Source organism: Magnolia sinica, chromosome 13 (genome assembly GCF_029962835.1).
Source record: "Magnolia sinica isolate HGM2019 chromosome 13, MsV1, whole genome shotgun sequence".
Lineage (NCBI taxonomy): Eukaryota > Viridiplantae > Streptophyta > Magnoliopsida > Magnoliales > Magnoliaceae > Magnolia > Magnolia sinica.
In genome coordinates this window covers 5,191,205-5,218,530 of record NC_080585.1, presented here as the reverse complement: position 1 = coordinate 5,218,530, position 27,326 = coordinate 5,191,205, and the positions used below count along the sequence as shown (strand labels likewise).

Genomic DNA, 27,326 nt, shown 5'->3' with positions numbered 1-27,326 from the left:
AGAATGTGGAATGACAGTCTTCCACGCACCAGATAACGTATTTAGTTTTCACTGATTCTGTACTGATCTGTTATGTTTATAGCAGGAATATTTTAACTCATTTTTACCTTTCGTGTGGATTTTATAGTTAGATAGACAGTAAACTTTTTATATTCCCTTATGAATCATTAATTTCATACATCTTCCGAATGCTCCTGTCATATTGCTATTAATTTGTTATGTTTGTAAGTCAAAATGAATTTCCCGAGGAGCACCACGAAGGATCCGAGGAATAAAAACGTCAAGTCATCCCCTTCAAATAGGGGTGGTCATCCAGCCATAAGTCCATGATCACCAACACAACCTCTTTCAACTCCAAAAAAAATTGACACGTCCTCAAGGAAAGGGCCCTCACCAAAGGGTATATCTACCCCGAGGCGTAGAATAGCCTCTACTAGTAAAATAAGTAGAGTACAATGGGCTGACATTATGGACAATTCGTTGGTAGATGCCTTGGTTGAACAAGTCAATCTCGGCCTTAAGAGTGATATCAGGTTTAAACCCAAGGCCTACAAGGCAACCATCAAAGAAATGCATGATAGTTGTGGCATTTTACTTGAAAATCGTCACATATCTAATCGCCTGCAGACCTTGAAGAGGTTGTATTGGGCTATAAAGGACCTACTCAATGCATCTGGTTTTGGGTGGGATGAAGACAGAAAGATGGTTGTCGCTACCGATGATGTCTGGGATGGATATATCGCGGTAGGATTTATGAATTTTTTTTCTTTCCATTCCACAAAGTTCTAGATTTCAATATATGATGTTTAATATATTGTCTTTGTTTGTACAATCACACCCCTATGCTGAACGAGCGCGTGGAACGCACATTGACAGATGGGATGACTTGGCATTTATATTCGGCAATGAATGTGCACATGGTTCATTTGCAAGCACGGCTTACTCTTCACCTATTTCAGGAAAGCGGCGCAGTCGTAACAAATTGAATTCTGATGACGACTCTGACGAGCAGGCTTCTGATACTGTACGACTCTCATCCGATGATGAGGATGATTAAAGGCCTACTCCCTGCACTCACGATGTCGATCGATCCACAAAAAGAGCAACGGGATATGACAAAAGCCCAATGAAGACAACGTCAGGATCTCGTCACAGTCGTGCAGATGCAAGTGACAATAGCCGTCATAGGAAAGGTAAGCCGAGCGAACAAATAGGGGACAGGATGGGGGGAGTGGCAGAAGCTGTAAAGGCCCTGACCATAACTATGGCACAGGGCAAGAGCATGACGCGTGTGCAGCGGGTCCTGGGGATACTTGAGGACGTGGATGGTCTTAGCAGTGAGGACCAAATTCGGGCTGGAAGAGTGTTGCAGTCCGATTTAGTAAGTGTTGGGTATTTTATGAAGATGGGACACGAAATAAGAAAGGAATGGATAGAAAATGTTATCCTTCCTCAGAGTGGCCAGGAGTGAATTTGGGTCACTTATCATATATTTCTTGACAATGGTGTTTTGGACATTACTTTCTTTTTGCTAGATGGGTGTGGTTACTGTTTTATCTGGGCCATACATGGAGCGGTCTTTTGGAATTTAACTTTAATACTGTGGATGTTTAAATTGTTGTTGGCTCAGCAATTCTGATGACAATCTTGACCTTCCCATATTGATTGTGCCGTATATATGAGAATGTTGCAGGTTTTAATGGAGGTCAAATGGGTCATGTGGCAGGTTTTAATGCAGGTGGATTAGATCATGCAATTCGTGCATGGTTTATGTTGGTTAGTAGGAATTGTGGTAGTTATGCGTGGCCACTGAACTATTCCAAAGTCTACTTATAATGTCGCAGGTTTAACATTCTTACTGCTACAATTCTGGCATGAATCATCCTGCCAGTCAAGGAGTTTTGGTTCTCAATTATGTTCTGATAGACAGATAATCTTCACATATTTGATAATGATACAATTCTGCTACTCAGGGAGTTTTGGTTCCCAGATTTGTTCTAATAGGCAGATCATCTTAACATATTTGTACTGATACAATTCTGCTACTCAAGGAGTTATGGTTCCTAGATTTGTTCTGGTAGGCAGATCATCTTAACATATTTGTGCTGATACAATTCTGCTACTCAGGGAGTTATGGTTCCCAGATTTGTTCTGGTAGGCAGATCATCTTAACATATTTGTACTGATACAGTTCTGCTACTCAGGGAGTTATGGTTCCCAGATTTGTTATGGTAGGCAGATAATCTGCACATATTTGTATTGATACAATTTTGCTACTCAAGGAGTTATGGTTCCCAGATTTGTTGTGGTAGGCAGATAATCTGCACATATTTGTATTGATACAATTTTGAACTCAGGGAGTTATGGTTCCCAGATTTGTTATGGTAGACAGATAACTTTCATATATTGCTATTGATACAGTTCTACTAGTTTGGGAGTTTTGGTTCTCAGATTTGTTATGCGAGACAGATAACCCTGACAGGTTTTGAGTGATACAGTTCTACTGGACAGGAAAATCTGGTTCCCAGATTTGTAATATTGGTTCACTTGTCTACCACTACTAATAGTTGGTTTGGATAATATTGGCAGGTTAATGTTGAATTACGGTTTCGTATTCATAGGATTTCCGATGCACTCTTGTTTTGAATCTTTCGATAGATACTATTGACATCATATCACTGAATCAGAGCTATTTGAATTAGTTTCATATTGATATACTTCTAACTATTTTAATCTAACATACCATCACTTGCATTTAATGAGGTAGACAGATAACATTCATATATTGCTATTGATACAGTTTTGCTAGTCTGGGAATTTTGGTTCCCAGATTTGTTATGCAAGACAGATAACCTTGACAGGTTTTGAGTGATACAGTTTTACTAGACAGGAAAATGATAGTTCCCAAGTTTGTAATATTGGATCAGTTGTCTACCACTACTAATAGTTGGTTTGGATAATATTGGCAAGTTAATGTCGAATTACTGTTTCGGATTCACAAGATTTCCGATACACTCTTGTTTTGTATCTTTCGATAGGTACTATTGACATCATATCACTAATCGGAGCTATTTGAATTAGTTTCATACTGATATATTTCTGACCTCATTATGTTTACATACCTTCACTTTCATTTTGCCTGCTTCTTATTCAATTTGTCAAGATATTTGCTAGACATCAATCTCCTTTTGCGCTGACAAACTGTATGTTTACCAATTGCAGGAAAAATGAAGAAGAAATTTTACGTGGTGTTCGTCGGAAGGAAACCCGAGATATTTGAGTCGTGGGAAGACTGTAAGGCACAAGGTCACGGATTTGGTGGGTGCAAACATGAGTCTTTCACGTGTTGTGAAGATGCCATGATTGCATGGAATCAATACAAGGTTGGTTGATGCGCTTAAAAAAATCGTACGTTTTAAGATTTGATAGTTAAAGCAATGATTATTAAATCTTACTAGTATCGTATTAATAGAGAATATGCTTTGTTTACTATTTCATTTAGGTCATCGTCATTGACAGAGCAGCCGAAGAAACACCTGGAAGTCAGCATGTTCGTGCATCACGTCGTCCCGTGACGATAGACAATGAGACCTGTGTAGCTGCACCCATAGAGCGAACCATAACAGGCGACATTGGCTCAGAAGAAGACAGGCATGAAAGGGTGGCGACTGATGGTGTAGGAAACGAACCAGTCATCGATCGTCCGCTTGTTGGTTTGTTGCTTAGTCTGTTCATATTGTTTGCGGCTGGTAGGGAGTTTATTTTGTCGTTGTTTACGTGACTGTCCAGAGCAGCCGATTTCAATTTGAGTCTAAATCTTTAGTTTTGGAAGACTGTTTTAAAGTAGTTTGTGAAGGATCATAATGGCGTTTTGTGTGTGTGTGTGTGTGTGTGTGTGTGTGTGTGTGTGTGTCTATGTAGTATTTTTTTGGGAATATACTATGTGTACGATTTTTCCTGTGACTTTCATTCGGGTATGAAAAATCTGATCAGATGTGTGATGTGCGTTTTGTTTATTCAATTGCATAATTTGTTGTGATTTTTATTTTAAAATTATGCATCAATTTTTTTCCTTAATGTATGGCACAAAGGTGGCCCAGATCAGGTTTCGTTAGCTCCTAAAAAACCGATGGACGGTGTGGATGAGCGCTAACCTCATCGTGGGGTCCACAACTGGCCCCCTATTTTTCGGATGGAGGTTTTTCGCAAGATGTTCCTGTGCTGGTAACCCAGGTGGGCCTTACTATCATGATACTTTGTAGATCAGAGCCTTCCATCGGTTGCTTAATTTTGTCACACTCAATATCGGCAAGTGGGCCTCACTAACGTGAACCCTATGGATGGTTGGATAGGATTACTCAATAACGAACATGTTGGACGGCTAGGATTAATGATATCAACTGACGGTTGGCACCAGCTCTTATGAAATGGACGTCGAATTTCAAAAAAATCATTCCGTACAGATGTTGTACGACAGTACAATACGCAGGCCTAATACTTCGTATCCAAACATTGCATAGTACAAGAAATTGTATACTTGCCTGAAGAATACGTCCTATCCAAACATTGAATAATGGCATGCTGATTAGGATGTATTCTGAAAATCTTCCAACGTATACATGAAAGGTACCCGGATACAATACAACACATCCTAATACGTGAATCCAAACAGGGCCTAATGCATGGCCATTTTCACACCGGGCTCAAGTGGGGTAGCCTGTGGGATGCAGGGACACACTTAAGTCGAGTGGCCTGTGTGAAGCGGAACCTATGTGAAGTGGGGCCCATGAGGGGGTTCGGTCGAGGTCCTAACCCATGCAATGTGGGGCCTGGGCTATGAGATAAAGGGATTGATTCGCCATTCTCTATCAGTTCGAGCTTTTAGAGCAAGTGGTTAATTGTCCCGCATCACAAACCTTTCTTTTGTTTATAAATTAATGTTCCTCATGCCTTGCAAACTAAAGCTACTCAACATGGTATGCAAAAATGGTTACATTGCGGCCATTACGTAACGGTAATGGTGGGCACCATTATACTTTAAGAGGCTGTAATGACCTGTTATACGCCGACATAGGTTTTTTTCTTTTTTTTCTTTTTTTAAAAAAGGCTCTAATAGCGGTTACATGCCATATCGTAACAATAATAGCGGTGGCCATTACAGCCACCATTACCGTTATTAAATACCTTACTCCTCGGAGAACCATTAGTTTAAAGGGGAAATCTTCCTAGATTCTAGGATTCCTAATCTCTCTCTCTCTCTCTCTCTCTCTCTCAAAGGCACCGAGTTGGCGACACAAAGTACTAATAAAGCATAAAATTATAATTACAATCCTCCAAAGATTTTACATTTGATGCCCATTCCAAAATCAAAGATTTTACTCTAGATAGCACATCCACTTCCTTACGAGAAATATTAACAAAATATCCACTATTTCTTGCCCCCAAATCGCCCACCAAATAGCCAAAATTGTCATTCTCCATAGCACAGCCTTACGTTTCCCAATTTAAATGCCATGCCAACTCAAAATTATCAACACAACTGAGTCGAACATTACCCAAGACATACCAAAAGCATAAATGTAGCAGCTCCATATTTTGGCAATGGCCTTGCAATGAATAAAAATATGATTAACTGACTCAACATCCCCCATACACATGATGCATAAGTTTGAGAGAATCATAGATCTTCTTTGAAGGTTGTCAACAATGAGAACTTAATGCAGGGGCATTTTTCACATCGAGCTCAAGTAGGGTGACTTGTGGGATGTAGGGGCACACTCGAGGTAGGCGGCCCGTGGAACCCATGGATTTTTGGGGCCCATGTGAGGCGGGTGGCTCGTATTAGGCGGAACCCACAGATATAGGGCCCACGAGGAGGGTTCGGCCGAGGACCTAACCTATGGATTTGGAGCCTGGGCTATGAGATAAAACAATTAATTTGCCATGCTCTATCAGTTCGAGCTTTTTGAGCAAGTGATTAATTGTCCTGGATCAAATTAGTATCAGAGCGGAAGGTCTGGTGTTCGATACTCCTCACCGGGGGTGATTAATGCGGGGGCACACTCAGGGTGGGCGGCCCGCGAAACCCATGGATTTGGGGGCCGTGTGAGGCGGGTGGCTTGTGTGAGGCAGAACCCATGGATTTGGAACCCACAATGAGGGTTCGGCTAAGGAGCTAACCTATGGATTTGGGGCCTGGGCTATGAGATAAAGGGATTATTTCGCCATGCTCTATCAGTTCGAGCTTTTAGAGCAAGTGGTTAATTTGCCTGCATCAGAAATCTCTTCTGATTAGCCAACCAAATGACACAACTTTTGAATGTACCCCATAGTGCCACACATGGGATGTATGGTCGCACCACCTAGCAATAGACTTGGATCATAGATATCAGTAGAAAGACCTAACCAAGAAGTGGCCCAAATTATCCTTGAGCCAAAGCATCTTGTCCTACACAGTACTATCTAGAACATATGGGAGAAGCTTGTTAAGGAGGCTTGCCAACTCTTCCACTTCTTCATCATTCATGTCGCGTTGACAAGGAAGAGACCAAACAATATCATTTCCCACTATAGAATAACACTCAGAAATTTTAATTTCCTTTGTCAAAGAGAGGCACGCTATTCTTGGGAACACTACCTAGAGAGTATAATCCTTGGCCCACACATCTCCCAAAAACAAATTCTCTCACCATTTCCTAAAGAGAAACCCACCCCATCTCTAACATCTTTCTTAAGAATCGAAATTCCCTTCATATTCTGGAGGCTCTAGATATGGAGCCTCTAATCCACCATCCCCCATCCTAGCCCCATACTTCCCGGTTTTGATCTATTTCCACCACGAGACTCCTTCCTCCCTAAAACACCACACCCATTTTTCCAAAAGAGACCTATTCATCAACTCAAAATCCCTAATCCCGGCCCCTCCCTCCTTCAAAGGTTTACAAACCTCACCCCACAACAATAAGTGAAATTTCATTCTGTCATCCGAACCCTACCAAAGGAAGTCTTTACGCAATTTATCAAGTTTTGAGGATAAAATTGGGGCACTTGAAAAGGGACAAAATACAAGGGCAAACTCAAAAGAGCAGACTTAGTGAGCATTATCCGACCACCGAGGGATAAATATGGGCTTTTCTGTTTGTCTAGTTTCTTTTCGAACCTCTCCACAACTGTAGAGCATAAATGCTTTGCCAACTTCCCGATACAAAAAGGAAGACCGAGGTAGATTATGAGAAAAGTCCCCCACCAATGATCAAATTCCTTAAGAACTCACACCCCCAACATTTCACTCCTGGTGGCATTCGCTTTCAAACCTAAAACCATTGCAAAACAACAAATGATTATTCTCAATCTTTGCACCATATATTCGTCGGCTTCACAGAATAAGAGTATCATCATGAACTAGAAATGAGAGATAGGCAGATGCACCCTATCTACTGCAAACTCCTGAAAAAGACCAACTTCTTGCCCTTTAGATAACATTTTGCTTAATGCCTCCGCCATTACCATGAAAAAATAGGAGGATAATGGGCCTCCTTGCGTTATACCTCTCAATGGCCTAAAGAATCCTTTCCAGGATCCATTGACCATAAGATCTCCGACAAATATCTAAAAATCTCCCATTTCTTCTATACATTCTCTTCCATCATTATTCAATCATAGAAAAGCATTCCTCTCTAGTCCGCGCAGTCTATCTAATCCAGCTACTTCAAATGCAAATAAGAAAGCTTATCTAATCCAGCTACTTCAAATGCAAATAAAGAAACAAAATAACCGGGTCGCTTTGTTAAACCGGAGGATCTTCAAAAGCATACAGTTTGGCAGCTCCTAGGCTTACTTTCCACATTTGTGGAATTGAGGTGGGGCCCACTAGGCAATCTAAACATTGTCTAGCCATTTGATTGCAAGTACGTAGACCAAAAGTGGCCGAAACTGCTGATCAGGCCCCTGGACAAAGTTAATGCCCGATCTGTGAGTCCAGGCTGTTTGCTCCCATTTGCCTTATTTTAGTTTTTGTGGTCCTGCATCATGCAGGGTCCATTTAACAAACTGATAGTTCCAATGTGCAATATCATGCTACAGTTTCTCCAGGAAACAGCCAGTGTATAACATCTAGCCAGCTGATAGCAGTGCCGAAAAATAATATGGTTCTATTTCCAACAGTACTTTCTAAATGCTGCAGGCTATATGGAAAAAACTTAAATTCATCAAGGAAAACCAATCATACCTTAACAGCCAATGTATAACATCTAGCTAGCTGATAGCAGTGCCGAAAAACAATATGGTTCTATTTCCAACAGCACTTTCTAAATGCTGCAGGCTATATAGATAAGACTTAACTTTATCAAGGAAAACCAATCATACCCAAAAGTTCTCACTCACATCTGAAAATCCACCTTAAGAAAATTTCTCTTGTATAGTCTTTACCCCGGTCTCCCCGGGCACAGATAAATCCTTTATGAACTGTGAAAAAACAGGACTTTTCTTGGAAGCCTCAACAATGTCAAGAATCTCAGATTCAAATTTGTCCGGCATTTTATTATTCTTTTTTTGAAAGGTTCTTTGTCCGGCAAACAAGGCAGAGGCATAGTTTCCAGACACTCCAAAAGGCACTAGAGGTACCTAAAAAAATCAACATAGTTGAAATTAACACTGATCAGTAAATTACAAGCATTCACATTGCAGATAGAAACAAATATGCTAGTCGTATTGTTATCTTGCAGATGGAAACGAAAATGCTAGTCATAATTTTATCTTGCAGATGGAAACAAATATGCTAGTCATATTGTTATCGTGCAGATGGAAACAAATATGCTAGTTGTATTGTTATCTTACAAACTAACCAACAACCATTAAAATATTGAACACCATGAGCAGCAAGTACTCTGAATATCTCCAGATGGGTGTGATAGAGTGATCCCTGGACTGAAAGAAATTGTTTCTGAGTTCTGAGAGTCGAGAGATTCACCTAATGACTAGATTTGCATAAAAGAAATCTTTCTTTTTTTTAACATGACTGGATTTAGCAGCCAAGCTTGTGTGGAAATTGGAAAAACATATAAAGTTTCTAGAGTATTCTTCACTGATGGATAAGTATCACATGGCACAATCTAAGTCATTAATGTGAGGTGTCTAAAAGGTTCCTAAGCCCATATGTAGGGAAATCCCCTCATTTGGGGCTCAACTCCTCAAAGTTGTAATCTTCCCTTTATGGTGCAATATAAGCTTTCCCATTCACTCTCCTGTGCTCTCTTTAGTTCTCCTGCAAGGGAGTGCCCACAGAGATAAGGCTTAAACTTGATCCAAACCCAAAAATAGTAGGAGAAGGTGAGGATGGGGTCATTCAATCGCTTAATGAATTGGAGAAAATGTGGTGAGGAAGGCCAAACCACTTAATAGGGAGTTGATGTACATTGACATACAAACCGATGAGTATTTCACAGAAGCCATGGTTGGCACAAGGGGATTCACAACGTCATCTTGGGAGAGTAGGAAACATGATGGGACTAGCGGTTTTAAAGGACTCCAGCAAGATAAAAGGTGATTAACTCTGAAGTCGAACCCACCGATGGTGTGGCCAGGCATCGATGGTGTGGAGTGGCAAGGCACGTTTGTCTATTGCTTCATTGGATGACTTCAAAGTCATTTTGGGCATGGATTTCTTGATTAGAATTCCTAATTTGTCCATGGTTGAAGGCCACTCATGATGAAGAAGAGCTCATCTTTCTTCATCACATCCATGATATCCAATCAACATGTGAGCCCCAACATTGGAAACAGGCAGATGGGAACTTCAACCAAGTTTTTCAGCCCCTCCATTTGTTATGTTTGAGAAGAACTTTTCTCTCTTAGGTTTGATAATGTTAGCCCTTGTTTCAAGATGGGCCTCATTCAGATCCGCCAGCTTGAGGGGAAGTGTTGTAAGCTTGATAGTTGAATAAGGCGCATTGGGCCTAAGTCCATGTAATAAGGCCCATAGGCCCCATTCACGTTTTTTGTTTTTACTATTATAAATAAGCGTAGAGAGGTGGGGTTTCAATATACACCCTCTCTCTCTCTCTCTCTCTCTCTCTCTCTCTCTCTCTCTCTCTCTCTCTCTCTCTCTCTCTCTCTCTCTCTCTCTCTCTCTCTCTCTCTCTCTCTCTCTCTCTCTCTAAATCAGCACCATGTAGCCATTTAACATTTTACAAATTGTGGCCCACCTGACGATTAGATCAACCTGATTCCTGGGCTAGGGCATCGATATAGTGGTGTCATTCTAATGGATGGATTGCATCTCAGACCTATGATGCCACGCTGGGCGCTGGCACTTGCGTGGCATCCACACAAGCTTTATTGCACATGCTTGAGGGTTTGCAAAGCTCTGATTATTGAATCCCTGAAACTTTTTGGTTTATGGCCCAATAATTTAACTGTGGACCATCTTTTCGTGCACTGTCCGTTCACATATCGTATTTGGTCTGAAATTCTGTCTCGATTTCAGCTTCAATGGGTTTTTCCAGACTCGGTTTGCAGTTTGTTGAAGGCCTGGCAAGGAGTTAAGTGCGGCAAACAAAGGTCTAAACTCTGGCAGATATCCATCTTGGCTGCTTGGTGGGTGGTGTGGGAAGAAAGAAATGGGAGGTATTTTAATGACACTTCAAAGTCGATAGAGGATACGATCAGTAGGGTTATACACTTTATAGTTGAATGGGCTTTTGCTATTGAAAAACTAAAGGGTCGTAATTTGCTTTTTCTAGGGTGAAACTGATCGGCTATCACAGCTGGCCAGTCCCCTTTTGTTGCTCTGTTTTTTCCTCTCTATAAAATTTCTCGTTATCTGTCAAAAAATAATAATAATAACTGTGTGATGAATGAACGGTTTGGATTATCAAAGGAATGATGCAATTTTCACATCTCTTCTGACATATATTTTGTGTACAAGAAACCTAAAATCAATGAGATATCACTTGCACCTTTCAAAATAAAAAAAACAAAATGAGACATCACTTGCAAAACCAAAATAGACATTTCAAGTAATGCACAAAGATCAGAATTTTAACCATGAATAATCTTCAAAAAAGAGGGATGTTTCTTACCAGTGTTTATTCGCTATGCATGGCCAACTTGGAATCTATCAATCATTTATTTATCCACTGCCCATTTGCTTCCAAGGTGTGGTATGGCATCCTTCTCAAATTCAATATTTCTTGGGTTATGCCACGTTCCTTGGGTGCCTTGTTGTCTCTTTGGGATGACGTTTCAGTGGGTGAGGAGTTAAAAGGTTCCTAGCGACTGAGTTTGCGGAGAGTGTGGGGATTGGTACGGGAATGGGACGGATGTAATTTTCTAGCTTCTGGGGTCTTGCATGGCTTTGTTGTTTTTTGCACTCTGCTCTTTGTATTATTCATTGTCACCTTTCGGCGCCTTACTAATAAAATTCCTATAACTTCCCAAAAAGAAAAAATTAGAAGAATAAAGTAAGAAATCAAGACAGTTCCATTTTGTTATTTATCAACCTGTATGATTTTGTTCATGCCTCGAGGCTCTAACTAGAAATGATAATGAAGGACCATTGGCATGGCCCATGTTATGGGAAAATCCAAAGTGCTCTGAGACCTGAAGAGTCCTCCGAGTAGCGAGGTATTGAGAGACATTCAAGTAGCGTGATCGAGAGATGTCTCTGAGTGGCGAGGCTTGGAGTGTCTTCCGAGCATCGAGGCATGAGGTAAACGTCTGAGAAACAAGACTTGATGAAATCTTGCTCAATTTAATATCAACTCCGAGGTACAATGCCATCATCGTCTCGGACTGATACGGTGTCCCATTATCACGCGATCAACGGGATAACTGCATAACCGTCAATATATACATATTCGTCGGTCGTGGTTAGTGGCTAAGATCGTGCAAGTATTGCGGACATGTCTATCCTAGTTGAAAGGTATAAATAGTTGTCAAATGCAAGGGAACAGGTACGCAAAATCTCTCACCCAAAACCCTACTACACCGCTTAGACCCAGATTCCTAGCCTGACTTTGGCATCAGAGGGTCCCCTGCTCTAGCCAGGGTCTCCTTTGTCCTTCCTTTGTGCAGGTATCAAGAGGTCGAAGTCCGAGCTCGGAGCTCGGTGTGGGTGAACCAGATTTCTGCATCAACATTTTGGTGCCGTCTATGGAAAATTGGACAAAAAGTCTTTTGTAACTCCACCATAAGTGGCTAAGGGAAAAAGGAGAGCACTTGAGGCGCAACCAACGGATCCCGAACCCACTGGACAACAACACTCATCTTCAGTACTCCATGCTGAGTCGGCCCCGTTTGGACCATCTCAACGAACTCGAAGCCGAGGTGGCAAGTATCGAGCGTTACAGAATCAGGTGCAAACATTGGTCGAAGAGATCAATCAACTGAAGCGGCAACAGGCCGCAAGTCATCATCCGCCTCCCTATCAAGAAGAGAACGCTCCGGTCCCTGCAAATCGACCCATCCTCATAGGATCGCAAGCGGGAGCATCTCGGAGCATGTCAGCCCGAGCCCCAACTCATGTACGAGATGCAGCGACCCGAGTCCTGACAAACGTATCTGAGACTTCGGCCCTAGCCCCGATAGACCTCCACCATGAATTAGAAAGGAGCAGAACACCCGAGGTCAAGGCACCTTCTGAAACTGTCTCTGAGAGCAGAGACCCATGGGAAGCTCAACTTGAAGAACTCTGAAACCAGATCAAGAGCATACACCAGGATCACCAGACGTAGGCTCCAACTGCAGTAGAGCGATGATGGAGAAGACCGAGCCTTCGTTTATTAACACAATGCCTCCAAGGTTCAGGATGCCCCCCATCATCCAGTATTCAGGGTCCAGAGATCCGACGGAACACAGAGTCGTATCGTTCTTGGATGCAAATTCAGTCGGCATCGGAAGTAATGATGTGCAGGGCTTTCTCCATTACCGTCACAGGGGCTGCGAGGAACTGGTACCGACAACTCAAGCTGAGGACGATTAGTACGTTTGTCGAACTCAGCGAGGCCTTCCTGACGCAGTTCATCGTCGGGAAGAGGAGTCGGAAAGCATTAACCCATCTGCTTACCCTCAAACAAAGAAGTGGAGAGTCATTTAAAGATTACATCTCTTGGTTCAACAAAGAAGCGTTGCAATTGGACGACTATTCCGACAAAATGGCAGCAATGATCGGCGGGCTCAACAATGAGAGATTCCTTTTCTCGATAGGGAAGAATTGATGCAGGACATGAAATTCAAGTATGATGTGCAAGAATTCAGGCTTAGATCATACCAATTCATAAACAATTACACAAATTCCACATCCCACATGATAGTCCAAACATTCAATGAAAGGGGAATCTATGCGGGTCCAGGCCGACACAGGCTAGGGCTGGACCAATAAAAATTATAAGCCAAACGATGTCAAAGGGAAATAGAAATCAACCACAAAGGAATAAGAATCAGTCCATAATCCAAGGGATTCACCAATTTCAAATCAAGGAACCCTAGGGTGAGAAAAGAGATAGAAATTGGGGATTTAGGACAATCTAGGGTTAGGGCTGAAAAGAGGAAAAGAAGAGAAAAACCTATCCCAAAAATAGCCCCCAGGTACAGACGGTGCCCCGAGTCTGACGCACGTGCGCAGGTGGGCTGGCCGCACATGTGATGAAGGCCCGCCTTCCCAAATCGGCTTTTTGGCCCTGGTCGGCCAGGCTTAGGCTGCAAAACCTCCAAATCTCACGTCGATCCGAGCTACGGTCTAGGCATGGTGCTCCGTCGAAGTTTCAGCCCTCCTGCAAAGCCAGATTCTGAAAACTGGCTATAGAGGGATGAACAGCTGCAAAACAAACGGATTTGGCGCGAATATGGTTGTGGGAAGGATGAAATAAGATGGAGGGGTGGATGGGGATAAACGTGGCTTCGCACCACGGTAGTTAACCCTTCAAAAAGGGAGGGCTTCGCACCCACTTTAATTTTTCTACAACTCAAAAACTCAGAGAGCAGAAAAACCACGTAGAAATTTTTATTCAACTTCAATGAATCAAAAAGAACTACAAGGGATGCATATTTATATGGAAAACCCTATACCCCTAAACTCGCGCCATGTGCGCAACCTATTACTTGGCAATGAAGTAAATTAAAATAAAAACCAAACAAAGAAATCTAAAACATTCATGATATTTTAAATAACATAAATAAGCAAAACCTAAAATATGAACTTAATCCGACTAGTAGGCCTCAATCATAGGATCCCATGATGGGCTTTACTTGATTATCGGACCTACTCCAAGGAACCAAAACTCCGCCTTCTAGCTAGGGGGTCGTCCCTGGATGTCATCATCAATCCAGATCGACTGTGAGGCCCTCCTTTGTGCGTACGTGGGTAGGAGGGCGGCGTGCGTGTGATGTCCCCATCAATTCTCCCCAGTTGCGAAGATTTCACCACTAGCGAAATAAAACTCCTAAACCGCACCAGGATGTCAGGACCAAGTCTTTGAAGCTCCTCCTTAGTGAGTCACGTGCTGTCTGAAGCTGGCCGTGACCTTCATTTAACTAGGAACTTTTGAAACCCGCCGTCCAACGTTGAAACTATCTGATGGTCCAGGATATCCTCTATTTCCTCTCTGGGTGTGTGAAGGTTAGGTATGGGAGGCAGAGGCTGGGAAGAAAGGTCAAGAAGAGTAGATATGGGAGGTAGAGGCTGGAAAAATGGGTCGGGATGGGTAGGTATGGGAGGTAGAGGATGGAAAAATGGGTCGGGACGGGTAGGTATGGGAGGCAGAGGCAGGGAAAATGTGTCAGGAGGGGTAGGTATGGGAGGTAGAGGCTGGAAAATGGGTCGAGAGAGAACCATGAATCAAGGGAAAGGTATGGGGAATCAGGATGGTTAGGCGAAAGGTTGAACAATGCATCAATGACCCCTTGAAATGCAACTAGATCCTCCACGTTGAATGTGGAACTAATTCCCATGAAGGGTGGAAGATTTGCCACGTGCATTTAGACCGTTTCGTTTTATAATTTTGAATGGTCCAACGCTATACACGTGTAATTTTCGAACGATTCCCTGAGGGTACCGCTCTGGCCTGATACAAATCATCATAGAGTCTCTTACATTGAATTCCTTAAAAAATTTATGTTGGTCTGCAGAAAGTGAGTAATGTTCATTACTATTCATGATCTTCTGCCTGATTTTTTGATGCCATGAATGAATGTGATGCGTAAAAGACTCTGCATGCTCTGACGGCCTATGGGACAGTGACATAGGAACAAGATCAATAGGTTTCTCAGGTTTATAACCAGTAACGACTTCATAAGGACTGAGACATGTGGACCTATCAACAGAACTATTAAATGCAAACTCGGCTCTAGGTATTATGGTGTCCCATGTTCTAGTGTGCTCTATATCCCTCCTAGGGTAAGACTCATCCGGTAGATCATCAAGAACGACATCACAAAACTCATCCACTACCGGAATGGCCTTAGTGGGTAACTCTACACTAGCCTCTGGTGCACTCTTTAGCCACGAGGCCGCACATGTTGTACCCCTCAAAATAATGGTCATGACGTCCCTCATGGGGTGCGGGTACAGGTGCACGCCCATGAATGATTTCTTGGCCACCTTCATTCATTCATTGGTCTATCCTCCTGACCACCTGCCTGAGATTGGTCATCTTCCCTAATGGCGGGGTTTATCCTAAGGGAGGCTTCTATTTGGTCAAGGCATTGATCTATGCTTCGTTTCAAGCACTTACCCCAAGACTCAATCTGCTGAGACAGCTTGTTTAGTGACTCTAACAGTTGTTCCATGTTTAGTGTAGGTGCTAGCCAAAACCATGACCCATGTGTGTGGGCATATACTTGCTTACTCCACCTAAGGACTTTCTAGGACGACTATATGTAGCTAAATAGGACTAACTGATCCTATGAGACTATAAATGAGGGAACTATACAGTGTTATTAAAATCCAGTAATATAGTTGACAAAAATGGACTTTGAACTCCTAAAAGCTACATGTGATGGACTGGATGCATGAAGTACTCAAATATCATAACCCTAAACAAGTAATGTATTCCCCTATAAGAGCCCTAAGCTCTAATACCAAATTTGATGCAGGACATGAAATTTAAGTATGATGTGTAAAAATTCAGGCTTAAATCATACCAATTCAAAAACAATTACACAAATTCCACATACCACATAATAGTCTAAACATTCAATGAAAGGGGAATCTATGCGAGTCCAGGCCGACACAAGCTAGGGCTGGACCAATAAAAATTATAAGTCAAACGATATCAAAGGGAAATAGAAATCAACCACACATGCATAAGAATCGGTCTCTAATCAAAGGGATTCACCAATTTCAAATCAAGGAACCCTAGGGTGAGAAAAGAGATAGAAATTAGGAATTTAGAGCAATCTAGGGTTAGGGTTTATAAAATTAGGGATGAAAAGAGAAAAACAAGAGAAAAACCTATCCCAGAAATAGCCCCCACGTGCAAACGGTGCCTCGGGTCTGACGCACGTGCACAGGTGGGCTGGCCGCACGTGCGATGAAGGCCCGCCTTCCCAAATCGGCTTTTTGGCCCTCATCGGCCAGGCTTGGGCTGCAAAACCTCCAAATCTCACGTCGATCCGAGCTACAGTCTAGGCGTGGTGCTCCGTCGAAGTTTTAGCCCTCCTGCAGGGCCAGATTCTGAAAACTGGCTGTAGAGGGATGAACAGCTGCAAAACAAACGGATTTGGCACGAATATGGTTGTGGGAAGGATGAAATAAGATGGAGGGGTGAATGGGGATAAACGTGGCTTCGCACCACGGTAGTTAACCCATCGAAAAGGGAGGGCTTCGCACCCACTTTAATTTTTCCACAACTCAAAAACTCAAAGAGCAGAAAAACCACGTAGGAATTTTTATTCAACTTCAATGAATCCAAAAGAACTACAAGGGATGCCTATTTATAGGGAAAACCCTATACCCCTAAACTCGCGCCATGTGCGCAACCTATTACTTGGCGATGAAGTAAACTAAAATAAAAACCAAAGAAAGAAATTTAAAGCGTTCATGATGTTCTAAATAACATAAATAAGCAAAACATAAAATATGAACTTTATCCGACTAGTGGGCCCAGATCATGAGATCCCATGATGGGCTTTACTTGATTATCGGGCCTACTCCAAGGAACCATAACTCCGTATTCTACCTAGGGGGCCCTCCCTAGACGTCATCATCGATCCAGATCGATGGTGGGGCCCACCATCGTGTGTACGTGGGTATGGGAGGCGGCGTGCGTGTGCGTGCGTGTAATGTCCCCATCAAGAATCCCCTAACTACCCTGAGCGAACTCATGAGGCGAGCTCAGAAGTATACGAATGCTGAGGAAATCTTTAGCTCACGGAAGAATGCCCAATGCTCGGAACCTTCTTCCAAGGACAATAAGCATAAGAATGCTCCACCACAGCCCAGTACGAGTAAGAGGAGAGTGGATGAGGATTCGTCCCACAATTGGAGGCCGAGCAGAAAGCCCAAGAGCCACTTCAGCTCTTATACTACTCTTAACACAGCTCCAGAGCAGATTCTGTTGGAGATTCGAGACATGAACTTGTTGAACTGGCCAAGTTGCATGAAGGCAAATGCAGGTCAGCGAGACAAGTGCAAATATTGTCGCTTTCATCGAGACCATGGGCATAATACCAGCGACTGTGTCGACCTGAAGGAAGAGATCGAGACTCTTATCCGCAACGGCCATTTGCGTCGCTACATAAGAGAAGAAGAGCAGGCTCGGAAGGACGAGCCACCAAGTCAAGCCGCAGGCAAAGGCACAGAGATCCGAACAATCTATGGCGGACCGTCCAAGGGCGGTGACTCGAACCAAGCTCATAAAGCTCATTATCGGAGCACCGACCCTGAACATTATATTCACTTGGCCGGCAGGCCGAGAAAGGAACTCCGAGTGAATCCATGCAAACTTACGTTCACAGAGGATGACGCTCGCGAGATTCAGCATCCCCACGACAACGCTCTAGTAGTCTCGATGACGATAGACAATCACAAGGTCTATCGCATCTTAATTAACACAAGGAGCTCAGCCAACGTACTATACTCCTACGCCTTCGATAAAATGGGGATTGACAGATCGAGTCTCCGACCTGTAAAGACCCCGCTGCACGGCTTCGCAGGTGATAGGGTAATCTCGGAAGGTGCAATTTCCCTCTTGGTCACAGTAGGAGAGGGGCAAAGTTAGGTCACCCTACTAGTAGACTTCCTGGTGGTGAATGTGCCGTCAACTCATAACGTCATCATCGGGCGACCATCTCTCAATGCTATGAGAGCGGTAGTCTCCACGTACCATTTAATGATGAAATTCTCTGTAGTCGGAGGGGTGGGTTATGTCAGAGGTGACCAACGAGAAGCTCGGAGGTGCTATTCAATAGCAGTCAAGAAAGGCTCGGCAAGGCAGGCCCTCGCGATTGGCACACTCAAATCTATGGGTGATGTCTCAATTAAGAATCCCTCTATGGAGGATCTCGTAACCATAGGTGCGCTCGACCCCAGAGAAGACAACTCAACAGAGAGTTCTCCTATGGAGGACCTCTTAACTCTCCCGCTCGATGACACAGATCCAACCAAGACGATTCAGCTCGAATTGTCATTGAATTCTGAGCAGCGAGATCAGATGATGAGCTTTCTGTGACAACATAAGGATGTCTTCGCATGGTCCCATCAGGACATGCCAGGCATCAACCCTGAAGTTATGGTCCATAGATTGAACGTGGATCCAGAGTATAAGCCAGTCAAGCAGAAGAGGAGCTTTCGAGCCAGAAAGATATGCAGCGATTGCCGAGGAGGTTACTAAGCTCCTCGATGTCGGTTTCATAGAAGAGGTCAACTACCTCGACTGGATCGCTAACATTGTGCTCGTTAAAAAAGCCAACAGGAAGTAGCGAGTCTGTGTAGATTACTCTAACCTCAACAAGGCCTGTCCCAAGGACAATTTCCCCCTCCCGAGGATCGACCAACTGGTTGATAGTACAGCCGAGCACGAGCATCTAACATTCATGGATGCGTACTCTGGTTATAATCAGATTGCAATGCACCCCTCGGACAAGCAGAAGACGACGTTCGTCATCGACAAAGGGCTCTATTGTTACCGGGTGATGCCGTTCGGGTTAAAGAATGCAGGGGCAACCTACCTACGACTGATTAATAAAATGTTCGCTCAATAGTTCAGTAAGACCATGGAGGTCTACGTCGATAACATGTTGGTGAAGAGCATTAAGTTAGCCGACCACATCTTGGACCTGGCTGAGGCCTTTTCTATCCTCCTGAAGTATCAGATGAGGCTAAACCCGACCAAGTGCAGGTTCGGTGTGGGTTCGGGTAAGTTCCTCGGTTTCCAGGTTAGTCAGAGGGGAATCAAGGCTAACCAAGAGAAGATAAGGGCTCTCCTGGACATGAGCTCACCCCGGAATCTGAAGGAGATACAGTGTCTCATAGGGAGAGTGGCCGCGCTCAATCGCTTCATCTCCCCAGCCACGGACATATGTCTCCCCTTCTTTCAGTAGTTGAAGGGCAGTAAGAAGGTAGAATGAACTTCAGAGTGCGAACGAGCCTTCCAGCAACTGAAGCAGTATCTGGGCTCGCCCCCATTGTTGTCCAAACTAGAGAAAGGAGAACAATTGTTCCTCTATCTAGCCATATCTCCCTCGGCTATAAGCTCGGCACTCATCAGAGAGTCTGGAGGAAAGCAGTACCCGGTGTATTATGTCAACAAGGCGTTGATTCCGACCGAAACAAGGTATCCAAACATGGAAAAGCTCGCCCCAGCTCTAATAGTCTCAGCCCAACGATTGTGTCCATACTTCCAGGCTCACTCCATTACCGTCCCCACAGACCAACCTCTCCGGCAGGTACTGCAGAAGCCGGACATGTCGGGACGGTTGATCAAATGAGCTCGGTGAATTCGATATCGAATATCGACCGAGAACAGCTATCAAGGGTCAAGCCATGGCCGACTTCATAGCGGAGTTCACCGCTCAGAATAGTGAAACAAATCTACCAAGCTTAGGTGCGCTTGTAAGATCAACAGAAAATCCTATCACAGGTCCTACTCCCCGGTGTGTGAAGGAGGCTGAGGTTGAAGATAGATGGGTGTTGTTCATGGATGGTTCAACGAATTTGAAGCGAGGAGCCGGGATCATTCTGATTGCATCCAACGCGACGACAGTCTAGTATGCCATATGACTCGAATTCCGAGCCTCTAACAATGAAGCAAAGTATGAGGCCTTGTTAGCTGGGCTCAGGTTAGCGGCTACTCTAGGAGTCTGAGTTCTGAATGTTAAATGCGACTCAGCTCGTCGTGAATCATATATCTTCAGAATACGAGGCAAAGGAAGCTAGGATGATAGCTTACCTGAATGAAGTTCATAGGATGATGGGAAAATTTCAGGAGTGCAACATCAGCCAAATTCCGAGCGCAAAGAACTCTTGGGCCGATGCACTTGCAAAGCTTGCCTCAGCAACAGAAGGGAGGATCCCGAGGTTTGTCCCAGTGGAATTCCTAGATAAACCGAGTATCGATGGTCACGAGGTCATCCAACCCATACAAATGATTCCGAGTTAAATGCATCCAATAGTTGAATTTCTCAGAGACGGAAAGATCCCCGAGGATAGGGCCGAGGCCCAACGCTTGAGAGTTAAATCGGCTCGGTACACTATCATTGAAGATACCTTATACAAGAAGGGGTTTTCTCAACCATATCTAAGGTGCCTGCGACTGGATGAAGTTGAGTATGTGATCAGAGAGATCCACGATGGTATATGCAGGAATCATTCTGGGAGTCGAGCCCTGGCTCAAAAAATCATTCGTCAGGATACTTCTGGCCGACTATCCAAGCTAACTCTAGAGACTTCACTCGGAGGTGCGATGGATGCCAAAGGTTCGCAGCCATCCCCAGGCAGCCAGCAAAAGAATTAAGCCCTATGAGTGGGCCCTGGCCATTTGCCCAGTGGGGGATCGACATCATCAGTCCCCTACCCCAGGGCAAGGGACAGACAAAATATGTAATCGTGGCGGTGGATTATTTTACAAAGTGGGCCGAGGCCAAGCCGGTTGCCAAGATCACCGAGCAGAAGGTGACAGACTTCATTTGGAAGAACATCGTCTGCCAATTTGGTATTCCACATACCATTGTCTCGGACAACGAGAAGCAGTTTGATAACGACAAGTTCAGGGGCATGTGTCAAGGGCTCAGCATCAGAAACGCCTACTCATCACCACGGCATCCTTAGTCGAATGGACAGGTAGAGGCGGTGAACAAAATAATAAAGGGTCATCTCAAGACTAAACTAGAAAAAGCTAAGGGCGCATGGGCCGACGAGCTACCGTTCGTGTTATGGGCATACAGAACGACAGCTCGGACTGCTACAAGGGAGACACCATTCTCTCTCATATGGAGCAGAGGCAGCCGTCCCAGTCGAGATAGGGATTCCCACTGCCCGAGTGCAATCATATCAAGAGGGACATAATACAGATCAAATGACAACGAGCCTCGACCTGGTTGAAGAACTGAGAGAAGTCGCCAGACTACGTATCGCAGCTCGACATCAGCAAGTCGCCCATTTCTACAACTCCAGGACCAACGCAAGACGTTTCCAACCAGGAGATCTCGTCTTACGTCGTGTGTTCCAAAACACATCAGAGCCCGAAGTAAGATCCTTAGGGCCCAACTGGGAAGGTCCCTACCAAGTTGTTAGCTTGGCAAAGTCCGGTTCTTATCGGCTCAAGACTTTGGAAGGACGCCCTCTACCGCATCCGTGGAATGCCGAGCATCTGAAAATCTACTACTCCTAAAGGAAACAATGTAAGGGTCGGCATGTTTCATCGAAAGTCTACTGTTTTAATAAAAGTAATGTTCTACGAAAAGTTGTTCGGTTCTACACAATCTACAAGGACCTACATGAAGAAAAAGGTCCTGCAGGAAGGTCGGCCGTCGGATTGGATGGCCGACCCATTTCCCGAATACATTATAAGGAACCATCTCTCATGTGCAGAGACGAAGCTCCTCGGCGAGTAGGCTCTTATAGAAAAGGTCAGCTCGTCTCTCAACAAACATTTGACAGATTAACAGTCATTATCATTCAACTATCGACATATAAAAGAGCATGTCATCAACCAAGGATTAATTATCCGTAAAATCATCATCCAGAAACATCCAAAAATCATCATCCAGAAATTTCCAAAAATCATCATCCAGAAAGAAAAAAGTTAAAAACTACTCGGCGGGAGGATTGGGGTCGATAGGCTGAGGAGCAGGGGGAGCCTCAGAGTAGGGAGGAACCCCGGTGTCAAGAGCCCGGCAAGGCTGACCTCCATCGGCTGGCCCCTCGGCATCCTCAGTGGCAAGAGCATCAAGGTCGATGTCTGGGTATAGCTCCCGGACGTCGTCAATGCAAGCATTGTAGCCACAGAAGTAGAACCTGTTAGCTTCAGCAGTCCTTTCTGCTGAGGACTTAAATTCCTCAATGGTAGCAGCAATCATCGAGGCAACTGAAGCCCCGGATTCAGTACGCTAGGCCGCTTTTGCCTCCTTGACCGCGACCTTCAATTCTTCTGTAGCATCGACTTTTGCCCGTTCCAACTCAGCCATCAGACGAGCATTATCCCCCTCAACCGAACCGAGGCGAGCTTTAACCTCCGCAAGCTCGGATGAGATATCATTGCAACGAGCTTAAAGCTTGATAGCATCCCCTTGATACAGCAACACTTTCAGCTTCTCCTCGGACAGTAAGCCCTAAAGCTCCTCCCATTCCTCCCGAAGTGATCCGACTTTATTTCAAAGGGCCTCTATCTCCATGTCCTTTCTGGTTATTTTCCTTAATCTCTCTCAAGTTGACAGGAACATTGGCATGGGCTGATTTGAGGCGAGAGATGAGTCGAGAGCAATTTAAAAGCAGAAGAGGGGAGAATCTTCGTATGAGAATTACCTTGTAACAGACAGAAGCAATGTCGTTGATGAAGGACTCATGCCGCTTGGTGAGAAGGTCGGCAATTTCTTCTTCAGGGGCATGTTTCGCTGCCCAGTTGACCAAACCGGACATATGATAACCCAGAGAAAATCTCGATCTTCCAGCCTCAAGAGCCTTCGGATGAGGAGCAGACCCTACCGCCTCCTTGGTACCACTAGCAGCCGAGGCCTGAGCCCCATCCCCAGGAGGGGAGAGCATCGCGTCAGCGGCTCGAATGGCTTCCTAGCACTCGGAAGATGATGGGATTGCGATGCAAGGCTACTGGGAGGCTGGTGGGGGGATTTCGGGGGCTTGAGGGACAGTGGCAGGATGGAAGGTCCGAGCCTGAGCGATCCTGGATCCAGATGCAGTTGCCATTCCGACTCCTGCGACATCAGTTGACATGACATCGGTTGAAACTGCAGCAACAAAAATTGGAGCTACAGCAACGGAAATTGAAGCCTCGCCTCGAGTCTCCTATCTCTTCCGAGGAGTTATCTTCACTCGAGGTTCAGCAAGCAACATGTCTTTGAGGGTCGGGGGCTTCCTCTTCTTGGATTCAAAAGCTTTTCTGGATCCGGCAGCTTCGGCCATACCTATATAAGCAACAGAAGGTTAGAAAATTTCCGAATTCAGGAGACTGTAGTATGATGAAGAGGTACTCACTTAAAGTAGAGAGGAGTGGCTTAAGTTTGCAGAGTCCGGACTGATGCAGATTGTCCAAAGTGATCACGCGTTGCTCTTTCATGCGCAGCCTCGCTATTGCAATCTGATTCTTTTGACGAGAAGATAGTTGGGGGGCTCCCTTTGGGTATTCTACAAAACAAAAAAGGGGTAAAGATCGATCAAAAAGGGTCGGGTCAAAAAATTATGGAGGAGATTAACACAACTCAAGGTCCAACCTGGGCGAGCAAATCGAGTCGGTACTCGGACCCGTTGATTCCTGAATTCAGCCGCAAGTGCTTCCCATTCGCCCGAGGCCCAAAACCACTTGTTCTTCCAATCTTTATTGGAAAAAAGAAGTTTGAGGACGAAGCTTGAACCCTGGTTGGCTCGGGCAGCAAAGTAGTACCAATATGGCTCGTTGCGGTCATGCTTGGCTTGGTAGAGTGTCAGGAACTCGTCAGGCGTCAACTCCTGGTCTCTAGCTTGGTGCCATATCATGTATGACGCCATCAATATTAGGAATTGGGAACGAGTTAGCCCGGGGCTAGTCTCAGACGTGCAGTCAGGGCACGGATGAAGGGATGTAACGGAAGCTGAAGCCCGCATTGCAGAGCGCAAATGAAAATGGCGATGTCACCCTCGGCGAGGTCCCCTGGGGTGTCGTGGGGAGCGGGGGCGCAAATTCAGACGGAGTCAAGGATTTGAAATTCTTCTCGAACCCGGTCCATCTGGGATTCGATAAGCACCGAGCCCCCGATGACGAGCTCTGTAGCTTGGCCACTTGAAGGACCTGCGGTAGCCCTCCCTTTCGAATCTCGGGATATCCGTTTCGTGCCCCTTGGACGAGCGCGGGGCTTAGACCCTTTGCCTCTGGTGGGCGGAGGATAGAGAGGTACCGCCTCTAAGGGGCCCTCGGAGGCCTCTCGCTGGAGTCCGAGCTCTCTTGTCCGGACTCGTTCTCATAGGCATATCCTTCTCGGATATCTTCCGAGCCGTTCAACATTGTGAAGAGTTGGAAATGAAAAGAAGACCGAGAGAAGGCCGGGAGTAGGAGAGACTCGCCGGAAATCGCCTGATCAGTCCATCGAGAATCGCCTACTCAGGTCGCCGGAAATCACCCTCTCAACTCACCAGAAATCGCCTACTCAGGTCGCCAAAAATCGCCTACTCAAGTAAACCTCTACAGCAAATGTCTTAGGAGCAAATGTGAAATAAGAGTTCCCCTGGAGAAGGGTACGAGGGCTTATATAGCCTGGAGATACCCTCTGCATTTATGGCGAATCGATACGAGTGCAGCCGAATCGTCATGAGCTGACCCTGCAAGACACGTGGCGGTGGATCATTAGCCGAGCATTGTCGAGCCACGTGCTACAAGCATGGGGCAGTTGGAGCAACGTCGTTTTGTCCTCCTTAGTCCACATGGCAGCCTCATAATCGATCCGATGATTCGAAATCGTAACCGTCGCCACGCGTTCACCCCGTATAGGTCTGCAGACAGAGCCTCAACGATACGCCTTCTCGACAACAGAGTCATAATTGCAGCCGTACGCATTAAACAAGCCGACGGTTCATAGCTCAAGGGGTTGTGTACGATTTTCACCATGTATTTACTCTCTGAGTCCGTGTCCGAACTCAGAGAGTGGGGGGGCTTCTGTTATGGGAAAATCCGAAGTGCTCCAAGACTTGAAGAGTCCTCCGAGTAGCGAGGTATTGAGAGACATTCAAGTAGCGTGATCGAGAGATGTCTCTGAGTGGCGAGGCTTGGAGTGTCTTCCGAGCATCGAGGCATGAGGTAAATGTCTGAGAAACAAGACTTGATGAAGTCTTGCTCGGTTTAATATCAACTCCGAGGTACGATGCCATCATCGTCTCGGACTTAATCGGAAGAGTGGAGCAACTGATACGGTGTCCCATTATCGCACGATCAACGAGATAACTGCATAACCACCAATATCTACATATTCGTCGGTCGCGGTTAGTGGCTAAGATCGTGCCGAGTATTGCGGACACATCTATCCCATTTGAAAGGTATAAATAGTTGTCAAATGCAAGGGAACAGGTATGCAAAATCTCTCACCCAAAACCCTACTACACCGCTTAGACCCAGATTCCTAGCCTGACTTTGGCATCGGAGGGTCCGCTGCTCTAGTCAGGGTCTCCTTTGTCCTTCCTTTGTGCAGGTATCAAGAGGTCGGAGTCCGAGCTCGGAGCTCAGTGTGGGTGAACCACATTTCTGCATCAACAGCCCATATTCACGTATATTCCATACTCCTGTTTTTACTTGGTTTTCGCATCAAAGCATCATAAATCTCTTCTACCTTGACTTTTACTTCTTTTGAGCTAGCAGTCATAGAATAGCCAGACAATGAGAGAGTTATAAATGGAATATAAGTAACATATGATCTTGCTAAAATCAGTTCCAAAGAAGCAGAAAATCAAGAACTCCATCACGATGTCAGCTCGAGAAATGACAGAGGTGAAACAAAACCATGATAAATTCATTTCAATTCGGCTTTTTACCGTTGAAGATTGAAAATTAGACCTGGTGGAGCTTCGTCGAGAGGTTGATTCCGGCGCGAAAACCGATTCCGCTCTCAGAATCCTGCGAATGAGATAGAGGTTGTGTCTCAGACGCTCTGCCAGAGCCAATGGAGGGAAAGGGGGGAAAAAACCTAGATTTTTCGCGGGTAGAAATCGCCGGTAGTTGGGATGCGTCCGCAGGTTTTTTCTTCTTTGAATAGTGTTGCTGTCGGCTCCCGCGCGCAGCTGGAGATTTGCTCGCACTGCTGGGTATCTCTGGCATGTACACGTGGCAATGGTTGGAAGCGTTGGCCTGGTGCGCCACAGCATGCACGGGCCAATCCTTTGAAATCAGCCGGATCCACGACGTAGCTTTGTCGGATCAACTTAGCCTACAAGGCTTCGCTTGGGGGTAGGGTCCTTATGTTTACGTGACATCCGATCCGTCCATTATATCTCCTTGGTTCCTATAAATCAGGTCGATCAAAAACTTAGTGGACCCACACTGCCTAAGATCATTACTGAAACTTCTCAAGTCAGGTGTTGGGGCCCACCTGAATTTTGGAACGGCCTTATTTTCAGGTTGTCCATTCATCTTGGTTGGCCACATCTTCTGAATGGATTAGATGGCCTATAGAAAACATGATGGGCCCCACACGCCATCCTGAATGTTTGCCTTGGGGACATCCCCATCCCAACTGTTATGGTGTGTTCCACCTGAGTTTTGAAACACCTTGATTTTTGGGCACCGAACAGAGCACTGGGAAGGGCGCTTGATGTATGGACTGGATGTAATTTGCATCTCGAGGTGAGCCCTGTAGATAGTTTGCAGTTCAAGCTTAGCCTGCAAAGCTGGGTCCCGCCGCGTAGTATCGTAAAATGCAGTGTTGCTCGTGCCGGACGTAATGTATGCTAGCTAGGGCTGAAAGTTGGGTGGGTTCAACCCGACCTACCCGACCGGCCCGGCATTGGGTTGGGCTCAAACAGTATATATCGGTCTAATCTTAGGCTTGGGCTATACAAACACTAACCTGATAAAACTTGAGCTAGGCTCGGGTTGCCCAACCCAACCTGAACCCGATCAATATATAAGTTACTTGTAAATTGTAATTGAGTGTAGATCTTTTGTGTCAAAGGCACACTAGTGATGTCGAGTCTCATT

At 45.0% G+C, this 27,326-nt stretch overlaps 1 protein-coding gene and 1 long non-coding RNA gene across 19 annotated transcripts in view; both read right to left on the bottom strand.

Moving 5' to 3' along the window:
• The window catches only part of LOC131222527 (ATP synthase subunit O, mitochondrial-like), a 49,021-nt gene extending 22,449 nt beyond the window's left edge, over positions 1-26,572 (bottom strand). For 2 of the 18 annotated variants that reach the window (XR_009160090.1, XR_009160091.1), the window contains exons 1-2: positions 26,165-26,537; positions 8,383-8,622 (exon numbers count right to left, since the gene is read on the bottom strand). Coding sequence is in view for 8 of the 18 variants with exons in the window: in XM_058217637.1 (XP_058073620.1) it covers positions 8,398-8,622; positions 26,165-26,494 (555 nt within the window). In the remaining 10 variants the exon portion in view is untranslated. Of the gene's footprint in view, positions 1-8,364; positions 8,623-23,709; positions 23,795-26,164 lie in introns of those variants that run through there. The other 16 variants (XR_009160089.1, XR_009160087.1, XR_009160095.1 and 13 more) reach the window with 14 other exon arrangements.
• Positions 22,139-23,168, bottom strand: LOC131222529 (uncharacterized). The gene is made up of 2 exons (XR_009160096.1): positions 22,958-23,168; positions 22,139-22,884 (listed from the first exon to the last, which is right to left on the bottom strand). It is a non-coding gene; the product is annotated as an uncharacterized LOC131222529 (long non-coding RNA).
• Positions 26,573-27,326: the final 754 nt, after the last annotated feature.